The sequence below is a fragment of the Littorina saxatilis genome, linkage group LG12 (genome assembly GCF_037325665.1).
Source record: "Littorina saxatilis isolate snail1 linkage group LG12, US_GU_Lsax_2.0, whole genome shotgun sequence".
In the NCBI taxonomy this organism is placed as follows: Eukaryota; Metazoa; Mollusca; class Gastropoda; order Littorinimorpha; family Littorinidae; genus Littorina; species Littorina saxatilis.
The window spans coordinates 60895287-60918680 of record NC_090256.1 but is presented as its reverse complement, the minus strand read 5'-3'; the positions used below and the strand labels follow the sequence as shown (position 1 = coordinate 60918680).

General features: G+C 42.5%; 2 protein-coding genes across 3 annotated transcripts in view; both read left to right on the top strand.

The window, feature by feature from the left end:
* Window positions 1-10466, top strand: part of LOC138982449 (RNA-binding protein 45-like) — a 28278-nt gene extending 17812 nt beyond the window's left edge. Inside the window, exons 11-13 of one of the 2 annotated variants that reach the window (XR_011460870.1) lie at window positions 3344-3516; window positions 9719-9842; window positions 10311-10466. Coding sequence is in view for 1 of the 2 variants with exons in the window: in XM_070355741.1 (XP_070211842.1) it covers window positions 3344-3501 (158 nt within the window). In the remaining variant the exon portion in view is untranslated. Of the gene's footprint in view, window positions 1-3343; window positions 3517-4401; window positions 6170-9718; window positions 9843-10310 lie in introns of those variants that run through there. The other variant, XM_070355741.1, reaches the window with a different exon arrangement.
* Window positions 10467-11227: 761 nt separating this feature from the next.
* Window positions 11228-23105, top strand: LOC138982450 (ELL-associated factor 1-like). The gene is made up of 7 exons (XM_070355742.1): window positions 11228-11419; window positions 14649-14743; window positions 16094-16230; window positions 17169-17320; window positions 18042-18125; window positions 20200-20262; window positions 20698-23105. The coding sequence occupies exons 1-7, from the start codon at window positions 11329-11331 to the stop codon at window positions 20745-20747; spliced, it is 672 nt and encodes a 223-aa protein (XP_070211843.1). The 5' UTR covers window positions 11228-11328; the 3' UTR covers window positions 20748-23105.
* Window positions 23106-23394: the final 289 nt, after the last annotated feature.

Below are 23394 nucleotides of genomic sequence, written 5' to 3'. Positions count from 1 at the left end.
ACGGCAGGTTCAGGCCGGTGTTGGACCTCTCCACCTTGAACTTGTACCTTCGCAGGTGCAAGTTCAAGATGGAAACCCCTTCGTCGGTCCGGTTGGCCATCCGGCCAAACGATTGGGCCACGTCTGTGGACCTCCAGGATGCTTACTTCCACATCCTGGTGGCCCCGGGGTACCGACATCTGCTCCGGTTTGTTTGGGAGGGCACAGTGTTCGAGTTTCGGGCCCTCCCATTCGGCCTGTCCTTGGCCCCGCTGATTTTTACAAAGGTGGTCAAGGAGCTGGCGGCGTTGGTCAGAGCTCAGGGTGTGCGTCTGCGTCAATATTTGGACGATTGGCTCACCCTTGCCCAGTCTCGCGATCAATGCCTCCAACACACCCGGCAGGTCCTGGAACGGACCCATGCTTTGGGGTTCCAGATACAGTGGCACAAGTCGGACCTCGTGCCAGCCCAGCAGTTTTGCTACTTGGGGATGGCGTTCGACACAGTGCTTTACACTGTGTCTCCCTCCCCGGACAGAATCCTCTCCCTGAGGCGAAAGATCCTCTCCATTCAGGCTTGCCGCGCTGTTCCTCACAGACGGCTGGCGGAACTGTTGGGTTCCATGGAGTCTGTCGCTCTGCTGCTGCCCCTTGCAAGGCTACACAAACGTCCCCTGCAACGGGCAGTAGCAGATCGGACTTCCAGGCCTCTCGATTACACCGAGTTGGTCCAGATCGGGCCTTGGTTTCACGAGGCTGTAGTCCAATGGCTGGACCCGATCTGGCTCAACTCTGCGGTGCCTATCCAACCGAGAAGGCCGTCTCTCTTCCTGTACACCGACGCTTCTACGCGGGGTTGGGGGGCCCACCTGGACCTGCACGAGGCCCAGGGGGTCTGGACCCAGGAGGAGTCCCTCCTACACATCAACTTTCTAGAGTTGGAGGCGGTTCGTCGGGCTCTGCTGGAGTTTCGCCTCCTGATTCGGGATCAGGATGTGTTGGTCCACGGGGACAACACCACATGCCTAGCTTACCTTCGCCACCAGGGGGGCACCAATTCTCGGTCCCTCTCCCTGTTAGCGGAGGAGATTCTGCTCTGGTGCCAGACCAATCAGGTCCGGATGTCAGTCCAATTCGTTCCGGGGAAACTGAACGCCCTGGCCGACATTCTCAGTCGGGGCGATCAGGTTCTCCCCACAGAATGGACCATCGCTCACAACGTTCTACGGCGTCTGTGGGCAAGGTGGGACCGTCCTCTGATCGATCTGTTCGCAACTCGATTCAGCGCTCGGCTTCCCAGGTACGTCAGCCCCTTTCGAGACACGAATGCGTTCCACGTGGACGCATTCACTCTCTCGTGGAGGCTCCTCGATGCTTACGCCTATCCCCCGACATCTCTGATTCCGAGGGTACTGGCAAAGTATCTGCAGGAACGGCCAAGACTGATTTTGGTCGCGCCTTACTGGCCAACAGCTCCGTGGTTTCCAGATCTTCGCGGTCTCACCCACGTAGACCCTCTACCTCTGAATCTGGACGGGGGAAGTCTGCTCCAGCCTCGATCAGGCCTCCCTCATCCACGTCCAGAGAGTCTGTGCTTGACCGCATGGCTCTTGTGCGCTCCAAACTGCTTGCACTAGGATTGCACAAGAGTTCAGTAGAGTTTTCCTTGAACGCTAAGAGGCGATCAACTAATCAGCTCTATGACTTACGCTGGAGAGCTTGGGCCTCCTTCGCCTTGTCCAAGGGGATAAAGCCGCTTTATCCCTCAACACAGGACTTGGCCAACTTCCTGGTGGAAGTGTATCAAAAGAAGAGTCTTTCTTCTAAGACTCTTCTTGGATACAAATCTGCCATCACTTCCACGATTGCGGCTGCTACTGGTCGCAGACCTGAACACTTGATCAGTTCCTCCCTCATTGCTAATGTCCTTTCGGGTATTAGCAATGCAGCGGTGTCTAAACCTCGGGTTTCATTTCCCAAGTGGGATGTCTTCCTGGTTCTCAAACTCCTGCGTAGCAAGGAGTTTGAACCCCTGGCAGGCATTAGTATCAAGTTCCTGACTTTTAAGACTGTGTTCCTCATCGCTTTAGCCACTTGCCGTAGACTCAGTGGTATTCAAGCTTTGAGTGGCCTGGAATTTGACATTGAGTTCACCACACATCAGGTGACGTTGGCTTTCCTACCAGACTTTCGAGCCAAGAATCAGAATGCCTCGGAGTTGTCCAAACCAGTAGTCATTCAAGCCTTGGCTCCCACTCTTGAACATGATGACCCTGATCGCTTCCTCTGCCCAGTACGTGCCCTTAGAGTGTACCTGGATAGAACACGTAGCTTTCGGTCTTCTAAGCGGTCACTGTTTGTCTCGCTTAATCCGAAGTACCAATCGGATATTTCTAGACAAACTTTAGCTCGTTGGCTGACCTTGCTTATCAAACAGGCTTATGTTCATGCTCAAGTGGATGTGGTCCCTGACATCAGGGCACACGAGATTCGGGCTATCGGCTCCTCGTTGGCGCACGTGCGGGGTGCCTCGCTCCAAAGCATAATGGCGGTCGCGTTCTGGAAGACTCCAGCCACGTTTATTAACCACTATATGCGAGACTTTTCCAGTCTCAGGCTTGACCAGTCGTATGGCATTGCCAAAGCAGTGGTTGCCAGCATGGTCACGTCAGTCTAAGGTATTTTTCTTGGGTATATTTTCTTTTACGGTAGTACTGTTCGAAAATTGCCTGGGTATCTTAATCCTTGGATTTAAGTGATTTTGATTAAGGAGTTTAATACTCTACATATCACCCTCACACCACTCTGGTATTCTGTGCAAGAATAGTACTGTCGAGGTAAGTGTTATATTGACTGTAAGGCTTCTTTTTAAGCCTACTGTCTATATGATACTTACCGAGACAGTACTATTAGAGTTTCCCTCCCGCCTCCCCTCTTGATATGTTATGGGCTTTTTGAGGGTCTGCAGCTCATAAAGAAAGAGGACGCGCCACCTACATCCTGTAAGGGGGAAGCACTCAGACAGTGCTTGGGATCCACGGTGGCGCATGGTTATGGGAGATAATTGTACCCACGCAGCGTTTTGTCCAATTTTTTCGGCCTATAATAGATAATGTGCAAGAATAGTACTGTCTCGGTAAGTATCATATAGACAGTAGGCTTAAAAAGAAGCCTTACAATTTTCGCCATCAATGTTGATCAGTGGTAACTCAGGCATACTTGCGGTTTAACCTCCACTTAGTTATTAGTCAGCCATGAAAACCATACAGCAATGATGCATTCATGGCATATTACAACTCTTCTTTTTGAACAGTTTCGTTTGTCGTTATCCTTGTCAAACGTTTTTTCTTCCTTTCTTCCCAAGGCCGCAACTATGGCTACGCAAAGTTCGCCAACAAGGAGGCAGCCATGCGAGCCATACAGACACTCCATGGGCAGAACCTGTCAGGACAGAGGATCAAAGTCCTGGAGGCAGAGCCGCCCAAAGGGGACGATGGGCCTGCCAAGAAACAGAAGGTGTGAAGTTCTCAAGACCAGGTGGGTTCAAGGCACTTGTCTGTGTTGTGTCGTGTATGCCGATCTGTGAGTTTTTAGTGAATTGCAAGCTGGGAGCGGGCGCTCTTGTGAGCGCGGATGCTAATAACAACAAAAACAAAGCGGAAACATGGGGGGGGGGGGGGGGGGGTTAGGGGGTTGGGCAGTGAGTTGATCAGGAAAAGATGGGATGGATAAGAAGGGGGGGGGGGGGGGGTTGTTTGCTGTCCAAAAAAAGAAATAGGAATGGGTTGTTAGCCCCGGGTCTGGATGGAGAAATATGTTTGTTCATAATCATGTTAATGTCCCTTTCTAATGGCCAGAAGTATGCGCATAAGAGTGAGTGTTACCTCTTCAATTTAGTATGATCTGAAGATTTTCATTGGGGTTTGGGGGCTTTCAGCAGTGTTACAGTCTTTTAGACACGGAGGTACATATATCGGCAGTCAGGAATTTCCTCCAGTGTCTCACACACGTCTCCCCACACCCTCGTTTTACTTTTTATTTTTCTAGTAAAGAAAGAGGGGAAGGAACAAACTGAGGCTGATTTAGCAAGGTGTGGGAGGGGGCCTTATTATGTAGAAGTGACGATGCAGGGGAACATTGACACCATAGATTGACCTTGAACTTCGGTTGAAAGGAGAACTTACTACATGTACCATACCCAGAACAGTCTGTCAAAAGAATTGAAAATGTTCCCGAAGTCTACCTTCACTTGGTTCGAGACTCAGACAAAAAGTTAGTGTATTACAGAAGAGCGACAAAATGAATGGTATCGTATTCGAGATTTTCTGTAAGCTCCCAGTAAGTTCTCCTCTCAGCGTTGAAGTCAACTTGACTTGTTGAATACTGCAGACAACACCAAACTGAACTGTTTTCTGTCTTCAGTGCCGAGGTGTGTTGACTGCCACATGTCACAAACGGACATACCACTTGACTACACACCCACTCCAGTAGTTCGAATTAACAACTGTGCGCTGCTGACTGATCGTTAGGTTTGACAAACTTGGCTACATCTTTTACTGCAGTCGACCTTGACTTTGAACTCCAACTGAACTCTGAAGCAGCTTACTGACAAATCAGACTGGAGCTTGTCAAACTCATTTTACTGGACTATTTTTATGTTGTGCGCATTGATATGGTACAGTTTCATTTCTAAATCTTATTCAATATCTAAACATTGGTGAACAGATGTGTCTGGTTTTTGTTTCGTATACTCACTACATGAGCTTTAACCCCCACATTGTCATTTTGTTCTAAAATAAAAAGACTGTAGCTTCTGCTTAATCTCTTTGTTTTTATGTTTAGAAGATTAACTTTTTCCCCCTGACAGATCTTTGTTCATGTTTTCATGTCTTGACATTAATTACATCCGTTTGTCTGTAATTATCATTCATACAGAAACACACACCTAGCTGGTCTTTCTCGGTTCATTTTTTGCAGCTTCATCAAGACTTTTATGTATGCCTGATATTTTTTTCCACATTTTTGAGTCACTTGAGAAAAAGTGACTCTATGTAATCGGTCAGTGTTAGTCTGTCCGGCCGGCCGTAGACACCACCTTAACGTTGGACTTTTCTCGGAAACTATCAAAGCGATCGGGCTCATATTTTGTTTAGTCGTGACCTCCAATGACCTCTACACTTTAACGATGGTTTCGTTGACCTTTGACCTTTTTCAAGGTCACAGGTCAGCGTCAAAGGAAAAATTAGACATTTTATATCTTTGACAAAGTTCATCGGATGTGATTGAAACTTTGTAGGATTATTCTTTACATCAAAGTATTTACATCTGTAGCCTTTTACGAACGTTATCAGAAAAACAAGGGAGATAACTAGCCTTTTCTGTTCAGCAACACACAACTTAACGTTGGGCTTTTCTCGGAAACTATAAAAGTGACCGGGCTCAAATTTTATGTGAACGTGACTCATTGTGTTGTGAATAGCAATTTCTTCCTGTCCATCTGATGCCTCATATAATATTCAGAACTGCGAAAGTGACTCGATCGAGCGTTTGCTCTTCTTGTTATAAGCGGAAAACTATGTTAAATCCCATTTTATTGTTGGTATGAAGTGTTGTACCAGGTTCAGTATCCAGACACAAACACCTGGCAATGTTTTCAAAGTTGAACATTTCAAAATTTCTAAGAGGTATTCCTTTTGCTCATTTGGCTTGGATCAGCCTAACTTTTATCACACAAACTAAACAGAGAAAGCCTAGCAAGGAAAGTAATGTCTTGAAGTGAGCTCTGTCAAATTGTTGCTACTGCTTTCCCCTCACAGCATCTGTTCAAGTACAATCATAATTCAAAAGGTACGACATAATATCTCTTTAAAAATTGATCTAAGAAAGTTGTCCGTTGTAGAAAGGAGGGCTATCTGAAGTAAGTTTCGTAAGAGTTTGGTTAACACAACTACCTCTTGGACTGTTTCAGAGCAAGTTCATCTCAGAATTTCATTTGATTAAAACAAGTAATTCTATCAGCTTCTGTCTTAAATCTTTAGGTTCACAGTCACTTTTGATAAGGAAACGTCCACTTGTATTGTTTCTAGTCAGACCAAGAATTCCATGCCCAGATACTTTACATGTTTTCAGGCAAGACTTCTGTTTGAGTTTCATTTTATCGGCTGTAACTTCAAATAAATGGAATAAAATATGTTCTGTTTCTGTTGGTTTGAGACACTGTGCCCCAGGTACTATGACTGGAGAAGAGTTGATTTAGCAGGAGTGTTTCACAGGTGTGCACTTAAACCCCTCCTCCGCAGTATCCTGCCCTTGACATGAGGGTAGACTTGGCTAATGATGAAATGCAGGAGACTTTAGTGACACTGGATGTAGACATTGTCAGTGAATACATTGAATGATATGCAGACATCTAGTAGGTGGTTACTGAGACAGTTTTACTGGCTTTCTGAGACAAGTTTACTTGCAAGAGAAATGCAAAGAGAACCCGCACTGATTTAAATGTGCCCTTAAAAGGAAGCATCCCAGAATATAATTTTCTTTGCAAGTACTGGAATTCAAGTTTAACCCAAACCAATCTCAAAGGATGTATCACTGCTAAAAGTAAAAGTGGGAATTTGATGGACAGAAAAAGGTTAAAACTACCATATTTTCCGGGTTACAAGGCGCTACAGCGCACCCCCTTCTTTTTAAACAAAATTGTAATCCAGTCACCCATTGGGCGCAGGGGGCCGATAGGGCGCACCAAAATTAAAAAAAGTATACCGGTAACAAACGGTCGAAGAATGAAAAAAAGCCGCACATCAAAGGAAGAATACAGAGTGGAAATATGTGTGCTCTGTGTGTGCAGCAAGATCAAAGGCAGGTCCATTGTGATAGCTGGGTTGCCTTGTTTAGACACTGACCTTCTTCCCAGGGGTCAATGACCCAGTTTTTGCTATGAGAGGTGGTTCCCCTGTCATAGATCTGAGAGAGGAAACACTTCCTGCACCAGGGTCAGTGACCGAGTTTAACCTATGGGGCGGTCTCTTTGATGTCTTGAGAGGAAACTTGGCCAGGGTAGTACCTAGTAGCTGAAACATGCATTATCACAAGTTGTTTGACTGGTACTCAGGCGTTTCGTATTTCATACACAGAGGAAAAAAGTCGCGCCTTATGACCGAAAGTATGACCGGGAAAGTACGGTAGTTGCTTTTATGTCAAAGCAGACCGTTACTCAGTAAGGAAGCTGGTCTTGGTTAAGTCGTACAAACAAGACCCTGCCACACCCCCTCCCCCCAACTACTTACAACCCAAACCCAGTCATGATTTGGGAGGACACTCCCAGAAGGACTATAACACAATTGCAAAGGCAACAACTGACAGTGAGTGAGTGACAGGAAGAGACCCAGCTGTGACGCAAATGGCATAATAGCCAGATGTTAACCTTGAATGAATGACTTGTACAGACCACTGTGAGGGGTCAATACAAATAGTGTGATGGCCACATGGAAACTGGCAGTGAACATTTAGGGGATAAAATGGAGACCATTTTGACACATGTGACATGGCAATAAAAGGCAATGGACAGATGGAGGTGTGACAGAAAGGTGCTGTGCTTTGGCGCAAATGGTGTAACAGCTCAATGGACGGGGATATAGCTCAGTTGGTAGCGCGCTGGATTTGTATTCAGTTGGCCGCTGTCAGCGTGAGTTCGATCCCAGGTTCGGCGGAAATTTATTTCAGAGTCAACTTTGTGTGCAGACTCTCTTCGGTGTCCGAACTCCCCCCGTGTACACTACATTGGGTGTGCACGTTAAAGATCCCACGATTGACAAAAGGGTCTTTCCTGGCAAAATTGCTTAGGCACAGTTAATAATTGTCTACCGATACCCGTGTGACTTGGAATAATAGGCCGTGAAAGGTAAATATGCGCCGAAATGGCTGCAATTACTGGCCGTATAAAATTTCATCTCACACGGCATCACTGCAGAGCGCCTAAAACTGTACCCACGGAATATGCGCGATATAAGCCTCATTGATTGATTGAGTAGACTTTCAGTGAATAGCTAGAAGAGACTTTGAGATGACATTAATAGCATTACAGTGGAACCCCCTCTTTAACTACATGTACCTAAAAAAACAACAGAAAGTCAGATCTTAAGAGGGATGTCAATTTACAGAGGTTATGAACAGAAGACTTAAAAAAACAAGATGTGAAATCAGGGGGAGTGGGGGGGGGGGGCTGTCTTACAAGGGAGGGTTCCACTGTAGACCCAAACACTGTGGACAGGTTGTACCATTCTCTAACACAGATAGCTTAAAAGCAATCATATGTGTAGTTAAAATGAGCACAAGGGCACGAACGGCTGCATCAAAATGGCATAACAGCCAAATGAAATAGATTGCAACTTAGTGGCATAAACTTCACTTTGATTGTGACACAAATTGTGCATGGACTTTGAATTACATGAAGAGACCACTCTACTCAGTAGCACAAGTGATATGACGGCCAACTGCGGACATTAAACAAATCTCTGGAAGAGTATGCGGTGTGACCAGTGACATGACATGAAGCGGAGTGAAACCAAGTTGAGACAAGTGAGCAATGACTGTCAGACACTCAGTACAATAAGAAAGACTGGAGAAACTGTGCTGTGTCACAAACAGCACACGCCCCAGAACTCAACAGACATTATGAGAGTTATATTGAGGAGGTCAAACATTGACACAGACAATGAGAACATTGAGCTCAACAAAAGCGACGAACACGAAGGCTGTGTCGAAAATGCCATGACAACTGAACACAATGGACAATGATTGAGTGACACGAAGAGACAGGTATGGAACAAAAATGTCATGACAGTCAGTGACAGCCAGACAGAAAGCAAGTGACAGGGAGAGACCAAGGTGCCAGAACCTACAGATATGAATTAATCACTGACAGGAAGCGACCATTCCATGATAGATGGCATGACAGCCAGTGGACATTGGACAAGAACCTACAGACATGAATGAATCACTGACAGGAAGTGACCAGTTCATGATAGATGGCATGACAGCCATTGGGCATTGAACGAGTGACAGGAAAACACACACACAGGCAACTGATGACGGGACTGGACTGGTAAAAGGAAAGTATAAAACACTGTGCAGACTGTGACAAATGAACTGTTCTGTGTTTGCCTTGATTGTTTGTGTTTTCCTTATTCATGTATGTGTAGCGGCAATAAGGAGGAGGAGAAAGGAGAGTCCTATGCTAACTGTACTCTGTTTTTCTTCGTGCATTTTGATTTATTTTTTTAGATTTTATCCATTCAGTTTTTTTGGTGTTGAGGTTCTATTTTGTTTTCTGAATCACAAAAACAGTGTTTCTATGGTTCAAAAAGATGTACATGTCAATGGGGTAAGGGCTGGATGGAGAAAGGCACACATTCATGTGTGCATGTATTTATTTTATTTATTAAGGAGATTTCTATAGCACATAACTAAAAGCACTATGCGCATGTATGTTGAAGTAAAGGTGTATTGTTATAATGTTCACATTTTAAAGCGGCATAATTATGAAATAGCCTGATATTACAAAAAAATCCTCCTTTCAGTTTCATAGTTTAGCCCATTTCAAGTTCATCACTCCTAGGGACAGTCTAGTCTCATGAAAAGGACAGAAGCCTCAAGAGAATTTGGAGTTCATTGTGATTGTTTCTTTAGTATGTCCTGAACCTGTCTTAAAGTATGTTGCCATGTTTGTTTCTTTCATCAGAGCATCTTGGAGAAAGAGATCAAGTGAGACTTGAGAGATGCCACTGCAGGCAGAGATGACTTCCATCAGTACCAGTTCAGCCCTCTGTCAGCATCAGCACTGCTCCTACTTTTTATCTGATTGTGTGAGTCATTGCTTTGTTTCTCTTCAGATACACATTAATTGCTTCTTGAATTTATGGTTCGCTAATCTGGTTAACATTTTTACCTTGAAGTACATATATATGTTCTTGTAGCGTGTGTACAGACACTGTTTTTGCAAGTGTCTGTGCATGCGTGCGTGTGCCCGAGTGAACATGTGTGTGCGTGCGTGCAAGTTTGCAAGTGTGAGTTTGCGTTGTGTCAGACCAGAAGTTCATCACTGCAGGAGACCTAGTTCATACTTTTATAAAGCTGAATTTACCTGTTAATGAGTGTTAGCTGGCATTTGTATATCTACTGTAAAGATGGAATAACTTGTTTTTGGGTCTTGACAAGTGCATGGTGACCCTTTTATTGTGTGTGTGTTTTTAAAACTTTCTTATGTGGTATTTTTCTTCTTCTTCGTCGTTCGCTCAGACAATGTGGTATTTTCAACTGTTTTATCTCTCTAGTGGATAAGAAAGCACAGACGAGATGATCAGCATGATGTCTACAGTGGACGGAAAACAAGAAGCTGGAGTTTATGAAAACAAGAACTTTTTTTTAATAATTTATGAAATACGGGTATACTGTGCAATATTTTTACAAAAATAAAATCTTTACCATGCTGCTCTGTCTGTATTTGTTTGTGTGGCTGTGTTTGCCTGATAAGTGTGTGTGCAGCAGTTTATGAAACTGTCACTGCCTAACATGAGTTCTGTACTTCTCTCTCTGTCGGTCTGTCCCTGTCTCTGTTTGTTTGTCTGTCTGTCTCTCTCTCGCACACACACACACACACACACACACACACACACACACACACATTGGAAAAGAAGAATCCAGAAGAAATCTTTGCATGCATACACTAAAACTTAATGTCGCTATAAAGTACAACCATACATCTGAGCTTTATTCACACAAAACAGATACATGAATAAAAAAAACTAGTCAAAGAGAACAAAAACTGATTATAAAGAGTGTACCTTATCATTATACCAGCTTTGTCAAGAATCAAACCTGCATTTGCCCTGTACTACACAGAGAAGGAATGAAAGAGCCTGTGGTAAAGTGCGTTTTGATTCTAATGCCATTGGCATGCCCGCATTTGGCTACAGTCAAGAGGAAATGGAATAAAACAGCAATAAGACATTGTTATTTTAATGCATAAGATAAAGTTTTTAAAAAGTACATGTAAGACTAAATATTGAATAGATTGTGATTGAAATCTCATATTTTAACAATTGCATAAAACAAACAAACGGATAAGATAATGCAGCCGAGATAAAAGGCCAAAGTTTTTATTGTTCAGACAGAAAAAAACCAATGGCCTTTTAGAATGCGCAACAGAAAATCCGGGGTCAAAGCCTAGGGTCGGGTATTTTTCCCTCTTCGCCGGTGCAATGTTTACTTCCGGTTGGAGAAGCATGACAGAAAAAGAATAACGGGTTTTTCTCAAGGAATTTTTGACACAAAGAAGCATAGAGAGAGATCATGGCGTTACCTGTTGACAGCGAAGTACATGAGCTCCGACTTGGGAAAAGTTTTGAACCGAATTCCAGAGTAGCTTTCCATTCGTTTCGATGTAAGTACAGTGAATTATCAAATGTAATACCATATGTTGATGTCGACGTGCGTGCTTAATCCACCAGAGACTAGTTAGTTAGTTAGTTAGCTGTTGCTTTTTGGGTCCAGCGGACCATTTAGGCCAAATCAGGACCCCACAAGTTTAACATAGCACACATTTAAATTAAACCAATTTTAAAAAACAAAGTCAAAAAACAAAGTCAGGAACGTTACCCGAAGGGAACACAAAAGTTGAGTCGAAACCCTGCGACACTGAGACCCAGACTTGGGAATTGAGTTCACAAAGTATGTGTGGTATCGTTGCATTCACTATGCATTTCTGTTTTTTCTTTGAACTCATTTTTTTCTTCACTTTTTCTGTGATCGGCTCAAAAACTTATAAATGTAACAGTGTCAGTAGAGTGTCGAGAAAAAGTTGCCTGATTGAGTGATTCGAACCAAATACTCAAAATCAAACGCTCATAATTTTGAAAAATCGCACGGGAATCTTATTATAGATCTACGTAAAGTTACATCACAATATACAGACACAGAGAGCCATGGTGAATCCTAGAAACACTGCACACCCAGGCAGATCGATCACAGACTAAGGACAGATCCACAAACAAACAGGCACGCAGACAGGTACTCAATTATTGAACGCACTGGCTATACGCACTCAGATATATATATATACACTCCAGCGTTAACTTCTGGTAGCAAAGCAAATTTGTCATTCGACGCAGAGCAGTTGATTATAACTATATAAGAGTAATCTAAACAACGAAGTGACTGTGGTAAGATGAACAAAGTTAAAAAACAAAGGAATACTGTACTCACCAATACAAGAACGAGACAAGACGGTACGAATTTTCGCTTATGGAAGCTTCATCAGGAAAAACAAGAACACAAAAGACAACAAAAAGCAGACGCAACACGGAACGAACAAGGTTTGAAAGAAAATGGAGGGGAAACACGCAAAAAAGGGAAGGAACTCTAGGAACGGAAATGAATGAAAGGGGAGAGAAGTGGTTGGATGAAGTCATAGGCACAGGCATACTAGACTAAAAGTACTCTACATTGGTGAGACCGAAAGAACCCTCTCTACCCGCTTCACCGAACATCTGGCAGATATTCGGCATCGCCGCTGTAGGTCTGTTGCCCAACATTTCAACAGCAGCAACCACACCTCCCTGGATGCACGTGTGAAAGGTGTCTGGCAAATGTACAGCACCTCCACAGACAGAAAACAAGTAGAGTCCGATTTCATATTATCCCTGGGCACATCCACACCTGACGGTTTGAATGCGAAAATGTGATGTACTTGTATTCCCAAAACATACTGTGGATTTACGGTACGTGTGTTTGTGTGTGAATGTGTGTGTGTGTTTATGTGTGTATTCATGTGTTTGGTTGTGTGTATGTGTGCGTGCGTACGTTTGTTTCCCCCCCTCCCCCTTTTTTTTTTCTTTTTTTTTTTTTTTCTTCCTGTCCCCCCCCCCCCCCCCCCTCCCCCTCCCCCCTTTTATGAATGTGTATCACTTTTAGTCTAGTATGCCTGTGCCCATGACTTCATCCAACCACTTCTCTCCCCTTTCATTCATTTCCGTTCCTAGAGTTCCTTCCCTTTTTTGCGTGTTTCCCCTCCATTTTCTTTCAAACCTTGTTCGTTCCGTGTTGCGTCTGCTTTTTGTTGTCTTTTGTGTTCTTGTTTTTCCTGATGAAGCTTCCATAAGCGAAAATTCGTACCGTCTTGTCTCGTTCTTGTATTGGTGAGTACAGTATTCCTTTGTTTTTTAACTTTATATAAGAGTACAAAACGAAAACAATCTGATGCTGCACAGCCTTTGCTGTAACGTAGATTACATTCTCGGGGTGTACCGTACTTTCCGGGTTACAAGGCGCTACAGAGCATAAGGCGCACCCCCTTCTTTTTAAACGAAATTGTAATCCAGTCACCCATTGGGCGCAGGGTGCCGATAGGGTGCACCAAAATTAAAAAAGTATACCGGTAACAAACCGTGGAAGAATGAAAATAAGCCGCACATCAAAGGAAGAATACAGAGTGGAAATATGTGTGCTCTGTGTGTGCGGCGAGATGAAAGGCAGGTCCATTGTGATAGCGGGGTTGCCTTGTTTAGACACTGACTTTCTTCCCAGGGGTCAATGACCTAGTTTTTGCTATGAGAGGTGTTTCCCCTGTCATAGATCTGAGAGAGGAAACACTTCCTGCACCGGGGTCAGTGACCGAGTTTAACCTATGGGGCGGTCTCTTTGATGTCTTGAGAGGAAACTTGGCCAGGGTAGTACCTAGTAGCTGAAACATGCATTATCACAAGTTGTTTGACTGGTTTGTTTGATTTGTTTTGTATTTCATACACGGATTAGGCGCTTCGTTATACAAGACGCAGGGGTCAAACTCGAGGAAAAAAGTCGCGCCTTATGACCCGGAAAGTACGGTACATGTATAAAAGACACTGAACCGCATCAACACTCGGAGCGTCATTTGATGTCATTTTGCGAAGGAACGCATCACTTTCGATTCTTGGTATCAAAGTACGCTGGGACAAAGGTCACAAACATAGACAAAAACAAACACACACACAAAACTGATCAATCAATCAATCAATCAATCAATGAGTCTTATATCGCGCATATTCCGTGGGTACAGTTCTAGGCGCTCTGCAGTGATGACGTGTGAGATGAAATTTTATACGGCCAGTAGATTGCAGCCATTTCGGCGCATATTTACCTTTCACGGCCTATTATTCCAAGTCACACGGGTATAGGTAGACAATTATTAACTGTGCCTAAGCAATTTTGCCAGGAAAGACCCTTTTGTCAATCGTGGGATCTTTAACGTGCACACCCAATGCCACACGGCAGTTTATTGTCGAAGTTTTTGAACACACTTAGAGTGTGTATCGACCTAGAAATGGTTGTATACCATGTGAGTGTACATTTTTGCCAGCCCTGTGTACATTCCGAAAAAGAGATGGCGGAAGTCAATCAATACCTCAGACTAGTTTTTCATTGGCTACTCCCTAACGACTTGTAATTTAATGTAAGGGGGCATTTCATTGGCTTAGAGATGTAACAAAGCTTTTCATTGTCGGAGTGTATACAGTCCTATCGATTGTATACACTCGGAGTACAATGTATAGTTTTTGCCATCATTGAATCATTTGATTTGCTTCCTCAAAGATGGCAGGGATCTAGTCTAAAACAAAACAACTATTTTTTCCCAGATGACTTCAAACCAGCATCAGTGGATACTTCCCAAGAAGCCAAGCTGGAGGTGGGGGAAGGGAATCAGGTGACGGTCACAGTGCCACACGTACAGGTAAGTCAACAGAGTTATGACATTTATTCACAATTTCAAGACCTAGATGTTCAGTTTGGGTCATGTTAACTAGGTGTTGAATTTTGAAAGAAGGGTTTTTCAACAGTCTGGCTTAATAGCTAATATTAAGTTACAATACGTTTTGAAATGTGTATCACTATCTTTGCAGATTAACTTATTTCTGCTTATTTGTGTATAATTTATACTGTGAAACATTAGCACAGGATTTTTCCAGCGTAACCCCCCCCCCCTCAACCCCACATCATAAAGACTGATACACTCATACAGTGGCAGAGTTTACAATGGTTGAGCTTTAACTGGATTCAAACTGAGTGAGCCAACATTTTGTGTTCCCATGAAGTATGGCTGTATTTTTACAGTTCTTTTTCTTATAATTGAGCAACGTTTTGAAAACCTCATACAAGCCCATAGAAACGAACCTATGCCTTGGAAAGATCTGAGAAACAGAGGAACAAATATATATAAATACATGTGTTTTAAGGCTAAAGGTATACTTTATGTGCAACAAAAGAACAAGAGTAAGTTAGACTGAGATTTACGCAGAACCAATATTGAATTTGAAGTTACCACGTGACTTTCATCCTTATTTAAAATGAAGATATTAGTTCCCCATAACTCACACAACCCCCCGCGGGTTAGGGGGAAGAATTTACCCGATGCTCCCCAGCATGTCGTAAGACTAAGAGGCGACTAACGGATTCTGTTTCTCTTTTTACCCTTGTTAAGTGTTTCTTGTATAGAATATAGTCAATGTTTGTAAAGATTTTTGTCAAGCAGTATGTAAGAAATGTTAAGTCCTTTGTACTGGAAACTTGCATTCTCTTAGTAAGGTCATATATATTGTACTACGTTACAAGCCCCTGGAGCAAATTTTTGATTAGTGCTTTTGTGAACAAGAAACAATTGACAAGTGGCTCTATCCCATCTCCCCCCTTTTCCCGTCGCGATATAACCTTCATGGTTGAAAACGACGTTAAACACCAAATAAAGAAAGAAATAACTCACACAAACTTGCATACAGTATCTTATACATTTAGAACGCTTACGTTCTTTTTTTTCTCAGATCTTTTTGCAGCACTTTGCCTCATTTGGTTATGATTCTTATGCCTTGGAGTTGGAATGTTAACTTTATCAGGTTCGTTGTAGCCAGACAACGTACACATATATATTATATAATGGAGTGGTACTGTGAACATTGTGACAACTGACAGAGTTTGATATATATTATCTAAAGTGTGTTTCTTATTTTTTTCCCTTATCGCTTAAGTATTAATACTATTATTACTGTTATTATTAATTGGTATAATGATCTATTTTTTCTTGTTTCAGGGAGCTGGCACTTCTCACACAGTTTATAAAGGCAACAAAAAACCGACTGCAAAGGAATGTGTTCTGATTATTGATCATGAAACTGGCTCATACACCCTGGAAAAAATGGACCAGACTGCATTAGTGAAGAAAACAAGGTGGGAAGCCATTTAGTGGATAATACTATTAATTTATTAATACCTTTTTGATTCACCTGAGCAATCTGGTTTACCCTTGTCAAATTTCAAGTTCAGAGTCGGGTCAAATTTGGGTCAGAAGATGAAAAATTATTGTTTTCTTGAAAATGTTTTAAGCGAGATCTTTGATTTAAGTATGAACTTTACACTCTTCCAGGATTTGATGATGTGACCCAAGTCTTGTTGATCCTAGTTAACAATGGAGTCGAGTTTGGGCCAATAAATAGGAAATTATCAATTTCTTGAGCCTATATGGAGCTAGGTAACATGTTTCTGATTCGTATTACATGTGCCAAATGTGAATCTTTGCTCTTCTAGTTAATGGTTTTCTGTGTAGGGACCTGAGAGAGGTGAGAAGAGAACTTGTAAGCTCAGCTCATTGTAACACTAACAGTAGGAAGAGAACTAACACGACCACATTTCTGCTACATGTGTATTACAACTGGACAAAAGAGAACAATATTATAACAGGTTATACTTCACATGCATGTGTCTAATAAATATCTAGCAATAAAAAATGACAAAGTCTGAGCCTGTTGTACGTCTTGTTGCGATTATATTGAAATGTTTAATTTTATAGACGTAGACTGATACAGGGAAAATGTGCTTAAAAGCGACAGAAATGCTGATGATTCCTGGACGAAAAATATCGCGGTAAAGCATTGTGAACATTTTCTCTTTATCATTTGGCTACAAACTCACAGACTGTGGTGGTTTAGCGAAAGTGAACATTCTATTCGTGGTCTTGGCAGGTGAAAGAAACAAAGAGATACGTTTAACACAAAGTTAAATGAATACTTTCTGCATTATGCAACTACACACACACATGGTACTTTGAGAGGCAGAGACAAAGATGATGCACCATGTTGTGATAAAAACATTGTGATTCTGCTGTTCAGGACAGAAAGGGAGAGTACTAAGGTCCACCGACCAGCCACACCAGTTGAGGTGAAAAAGACATCTCCATCCAAGAGCAAGAACAGCAAGAGCAGTCCTCCACTTTCACTAGATTCCCCATCAATAACACCCCTTCCCAGTGATGGTGACAAAGGTAAGGTTTAACAGTACACTTAGTCCTATAACGCTGAGGTCTAGGTAAGGTTTAACAGTGCACTTAGTCCTATAACGCCGAGGTCTATTTCTTTTCTTCTGCACACGTTCCAGTAAAATGGGAGGGTAAGGTTGTTAGCACCTCCCTTTTAAGACCCCTTGTGTTCAGACCTCCCCCTTTTTAAGGCCTTATTTTTCAGGATTTTCTGTCAAAGTTTCTGTAAATTTACCTCAATTCTAAAGACTCACTTTTGAGGACTGATTTGTTCAGATTTTTTCTTCAATCTTAAATGGGAATTCCAATGTATTTGAATCATACTTGCTTTATATTATTCCGTCCTCATCCGTTAAACTATTTATGTGGATATGTTATTGTGTATTTAAACCTTTGCAGATTTTGAATATGGTGATTGTCATTGTGAAGTAAAGCATACATGAAGAGATTGGGCTATTATCCAGCGAGTCTTTGTTCTGAGATGACCTGACCTATACTTATTCACTGCAAGTCTCATTAGTATTGTAGCCAAGTCACGTTATCGCAACCTCTGTCTTGGCGTCTCATTTATGCTTCCTGGCCTATATCCCCCCCCTTCCACTCCACCCTATCACAGTATTAAAAAAAAGAAAAAGGAGAAGAAGAAGAAGGAGAAGAAGGAAGGAAAGGCAGAAATGGAATCCAGGGTCAAAATTAGAGTGACATTTTTACACATTTGTTTCTGCAGAAGCTGACATTGCCTTGATTGGTGACTTGAGTTCGGACAGTTCAGACTCTTCAGATGATGATGAGATGACAGAAGTCCCACCACGTAAGTAACAGGTCTTTGATATAGTGGTACTAACAAGTAAATTTGAGGCTTCTATATATATATACCTCTAGTGTCTGTTTGTCTGTTCGCGATGCACGGCCAAAGTTCTCGGTGGATCTTTTTCAAATTTGGACACCGTATTCAGCTACACCCCGGACACAACCTCATCGATGAGATATTTCAACACGTGCTCTCAGCGCGCAGCGCTGAACCGATTTTGGTTTTTCTCTCGATCCACTCTTCCTTATCTTCTCCAGTGTTTTCAGCCGCGTTTGTCTCCCTTCCTCCGTGCGGTGCGCCGGCAAAGCCGGCGTACACCCGGCACAGCCGGGTCCCAGGCACAGCCTGGTATTCGGCTCTACTTCTTCCCGGCGAAGCCGGTACCCGGCGAAGCGGGTATTCATCTAGTCTTTGATAAAAGGACAGCTCTGAATAAAGGGTGTCTTATGTTGCTTTGTGGTCTGTGAAATTTCCAAAGTATCCTCTTCCAAAGTAGCCTGGTAGCTCAGTTTGTTCACTGGTAGAGTACTTGGATCCTCCAGTCATGGGGTAAAAAACAGAGCGGGACGTACAAAGGTCAATTTTAAGTGCAGACTCAGGGGCGGCATCCATGTCCCGCCAGTGTGTCACGGCAGTGGCACGTACAAGACCTCAGTCATTTTGCCGGAAGTGCAGCTGGTTGATTACATCTAAAGACGTACATACTTAGCTTAAAAAAATGCTCACACTTTCAGGGTTTGATGACCGAAGTCTGGCTTATACTAGTCAAATCTTTAGGTTAGAGTGAGTTCCATGGGTAGGAAATTATCGTTTTTTGACTCACATGCAAAGCAAAAGTGAGTATGTACTCACCCGAGTCGTCCGTCTGTCCGTCCGGAAAACTTTAACGTTGGATTATCTTGGACACTATTAAGTCTATCAACACCTGATGTGGCCTGATGGTGTATTGTTACAAGATCTCAAAAAACATGTGCGGCAACTTGACCTCACTTCAAGTTCAAGGTCACAGGGGCCGTAATTGTTGTCTTAAAAACGACCATTTTTCACATTTTCGCATTTTTTTCTGAAGTTATCGAGAATGGCAACCTTAGCTATGTTGGCTATACAGGGCAATGTAAGCCCTATCTTTGGACACCAGTTTGGTTGACCTTGCTTCAAGGTCAAGGTCGCAAGGGTCCTTTAAAGTTGGATTGTATACATAGTTTGAAGTGACCTTGACCTTGAACTATGGAAGGTAACTCTTCCAAATCTACATATGTGTGAGGGAAATACATTATACTTACAAAAGTGAGTCTATATACTCACCGACATCGTCCACCTGTCCTTCCGGGCGTCCGGGCGTCCGTCCCCCCCCCGTCCGTCTGTGAAACCTTTAACATTGTATATTTCTTGGACACTATTAAGTCTATCAACACCAATTGTGGCCTGATGGTGTATGGTTACAAGATCTTCAGAAACATGTTTGGCAACTTGACCTCACTTCAAGGTCAAGGTCACAGGGGCCATAATTGTTGTCTTAAAAACGATTGTTTTTCACATTTTCACAGTTTTTCTGAAGTTATTGAGAATGGCAACCTTAGCTATGTATGCTATACAGGGCAAAGTAAGCCCTATCTTTGGACACCAGTTTGGTTGACCTTGCTTCAAGGTCAAGGTCGCAAGAGTCCTTCAAAGTTGAAATGTATATATTTTGAAGTGACCTTGACCTTGAACTATTGAAAATAACTCTTCCAAAACTACATATGTGTGAGGGAAATACATTATATTTTCATACTAACTCACGTTAGGTTACATATCTTCAAGTTCCAAGTTTTCTGTAATTATTTTCTTTACTGAATAAATATTGTTTTTCTCAGTTTTATTGTAAAATTATTGTAAAATTATTCTGAAAGAAAGATCAAGGTCTGTTCAGCATGTGAGTCGTGTGGGCTTTGCCCTTCTTGTTGAATGTTCATGAAACTGGAGCAGTTAATTTCTTTCTGATTTATATTACATATGACTAAAGTGAAATGTACAAGCATTTCCTTTTCTTATTTTCGGTCAATTTTTATTTTTTTAATTTTATTTGGTGCAGGTTTTCAAAATGGCTCACAACAAGCACCAGCACCGTCCACCTCTTCTGCTGGAAGCTTTCTCAGTAAGTTGATTTGCCAAATTGACTGATTAGTCAGATAACATTGACAAATTTTTAATTTCAAATTTATTTATTATTATTGATTTTATTTGCTATTTGCAGCAACTTGGTATGGAAAGACGTATTCTGTGTGGTTTGAAGTTAACATTTTGAGTTCTTTTTGATAATGGTGAGAGGGAAGCTTATGGAATGAAATAACGCCTTCCCTTTTTAGTCAGTAATATAAATATATTTGTGCGGTAGTTACCCACATCCATTTTTGAATGCATTTTCAGAAAAATTTCATATCCTCTCCAAACTGTGATAAGATTTTAGATGGTTGTATTCTAATTCACCATATAGGCTATGTTGTTTGTGACCTATAAATCAGTATTTCTGTCCATTGACTTACTGGCAAATGAATTCATTAAGCAATGTTTTTCTCCCTTGCTTTTACAGAAGATGACTTGGAACTGAGCGAATCTGGCAGCGACAGCGACAGTGACTGAAGATGAAACCTGTGATGCTGTGACCCAGCCCTTTTTGCTGTACAAAGACTGGTTATGGTGCAGAATGCTGAACGCACACAAACGTTATATTGCTCCACATACTTGATTTTGGTCATATACCTTGGCTTCCAACCCAGACAGTTTGAGATCGTCAAACTGTTTCAGCAGGTCAGCTGATCAGAAGAAGGGATTTATTTTTATTTTTCAGGTACCAAGTGGTCACAAAAATGTGTGCTTTTTCAGAGCAGACCATTTTTTAATTTTATGATTTTGTTTTACCGTCGTATAGTTTTTAGATGAAAAGAGTACTTGAATTGTGAGAAGTTGCAGGAAATATGTGGACTGTCTTAAGAATTTCTGTGTCATAATTCACCATGACAGGCTTGTTTATTATTGACTTTGACAAGGTTTTCTGTTTTTTTGTTGTTTTTCAGTAATTATTAAGAGGCTTTGTTTTTATGGAGTTTTTGCCCTCTTTTTCCTTTTAAGACATTTTCAAGTGACTTGTTTGGAACATGAAAAAGCAAATAAAGCGTGGACAGCTTTGTGAAAGATTAAAAGATACAATGTCAGGCAGATTGTGCCATTAATTCGGTTGAAATGTATCTGTGCAAGTGTGTTTCTGTGGGATTGCCTTTGAGCACAGATGATTCCTGGTTTGTGTGAGTGTGCTTTTTAATGTGTGTGGGTTTTGTGTGTGTATGTGTGTGTGTGGATGAGGGGGATCAGGGTAGTTAACAATTGCATGACTTGCAAATGAAAAGTGATTGTACCGAATAATATTGTTGATGATGAAGAATGTGTTTTATGCCCTGACACGTTCCTATTGCCTGTACAGCAGTCCCTCTCATGAACGGACACCCTTGGGCCATAGCAAAACTGTCCGTACATTGCAGGTGTCCGGTCACGGGAGGGGTGACCACACCACCCCCTCCCCCATACTGACTCACACAGAGACACACAAACAACAGGATTGAGTCTATGCTAATCACTTCTTGTGGCTACTAAACAATAAACTCCTAATACTTCTTTAAACGTTCTGTAAAAATGATTTGTATGAAAAGTGTTGAAAAGAAGAGATAAAATAAATCCTCAAGGCAGTGAACACACTCACCATGCACTGACATACGAAAGCAGCCACACAAACACAGCACAGAGGAGCGTGTGCAGATGCTTTGCAAGAATAAGCTTGAAACCCAGTTTGAATAAATAGCAGCAGATAGAGCTGCATGTCATAATCATGTAATTTATTTTCATCTTGTCTGGCTTTATTGACTGCATGCCGATCATGTGGCATGGCAGTGACTTTTCACTCTTCAGTCGGAAATACACTGTACATAACACAGCTCCCACTCTCCCTCACTGATGCCTACCCCAAGCCGTGACAACTGATGCTTGGAAATTGTATGGAAGAGTACACCTGTCTATTTCTCTCCAATGCTCTTCCTGCTGACATGCAGTGACACCGGACACCCCACAGAGTTTAGCCAGCTACCCCTCCACCCCCCCCCCCCCCCCCCCCCCCCCTCCCTCTCTCTCTCCCTCTCTCACTCCCTCCAGCCATGTACTGTTGGGCTGTGGCCAGAGAGGTCAGCTCCAACTGTTCACTCAGAGCAAAACCAGTTGACTGTGTCGTAACTTTTGACACAGCAAGACAACTGAAGGGTTCACAGATTAGGCAACCGACTCACTGGTCAAGGCTGAGAGGAAACAAGAGTATCTTGTCAATGAAAGAGGTTACACACAGACACACGATGCTGAGAACTGTGGCCGGTTTTTCACTCTCTTTCGCTCAGGACCTTCATCGACTGTGGTTTCTGTTGTTTACGTCCAACAGACAAGAATAAAGAGCACAGTGCAGTTTCATGTTGGCATCTTCGCATGTACTCCACTCCTGACCAAAACTACCCCCCCCCCCCCCCCCCCCCCTCCTGATGGGTACAGGTGCACTCAAGTTACCAGTGACTGTCGTCACGCCATTGCGGCTGTGATCTTTGCACCAAGAGCCGGACTGCTCTGTTATCGATTTTGTTGTGGTGAAAATTTGACGATGGTCTGTCCGTACATTGGAGGTATGACCTGCTGTTGGGACCGAAAGTGAGTGTCCGTGTCCACGTTTTGCAGGTGTCCGTTTAAGGGGGGGCAAATATAGAAGGAAAATACTCCGTGCCGAGCAAATGTGTCCGTACATGTCAGGTGTCCGCTCACGCCGGGGGCCGTACATTGCAGGGACTGCTGTATCAGGACACATGGACTATATGCTGTTATTCCTTTGTATGCATGCTGCATTGTGTTCCTGACACACCATGTGAATGATTTGCTTTTAAAGCCATGTGAAAATAAAGGGAATGAAAACAAGCTTGTTTCGTTGATTGTGTGTCAGCGTCTGTTATAAATCTTTAGCATTAATTGTGCAGCTGTTGAAATCTTCTGCAAATTTAATGGTAATGTGAAGTGCAAAGGGCAAGGATATTTAGTAAAAGAAGACATTTGAAAGAAATGTCATTTTAAATGTCATTTCAAATGTAGAAATCCGCCGTCTGATTTAAAATAATGTTAAATGTGATAGGCACATATAATTTTAAAGAGAACAAAATCGATTCGGTCAAATGAACAGCAGCATTTTGAGAGAGAACGTTCATTACAC

What these genes read in the sequence shown, in the direction of transcription:
- LOC138982450 (XM_070355742.1), top strand. Translation starts at nt 11,329, where the DNA reads ATGGCGTTACCTGTTGACAGCGAAGTACATGAGCTCCGACTTGGGAAA. An exon ending in TCACAGTGCCACACGTACAG is followed by an intron (nt 14,744 to 16,093) that starts GTAAGTCAACAG and finishes TTCTTGTTTCAG; the next exon opens with GGAGCTGGCACTTCTCACAC. An exon ending in GATGACAGAAGTCCCACCAC is followed by an intron (nt 18,126 to 20,199) that starts GTAAGTAACAGG and finishes TATTTGGTGCAG; the next exon opens with GTTTTCAAAATGGCTCACAA.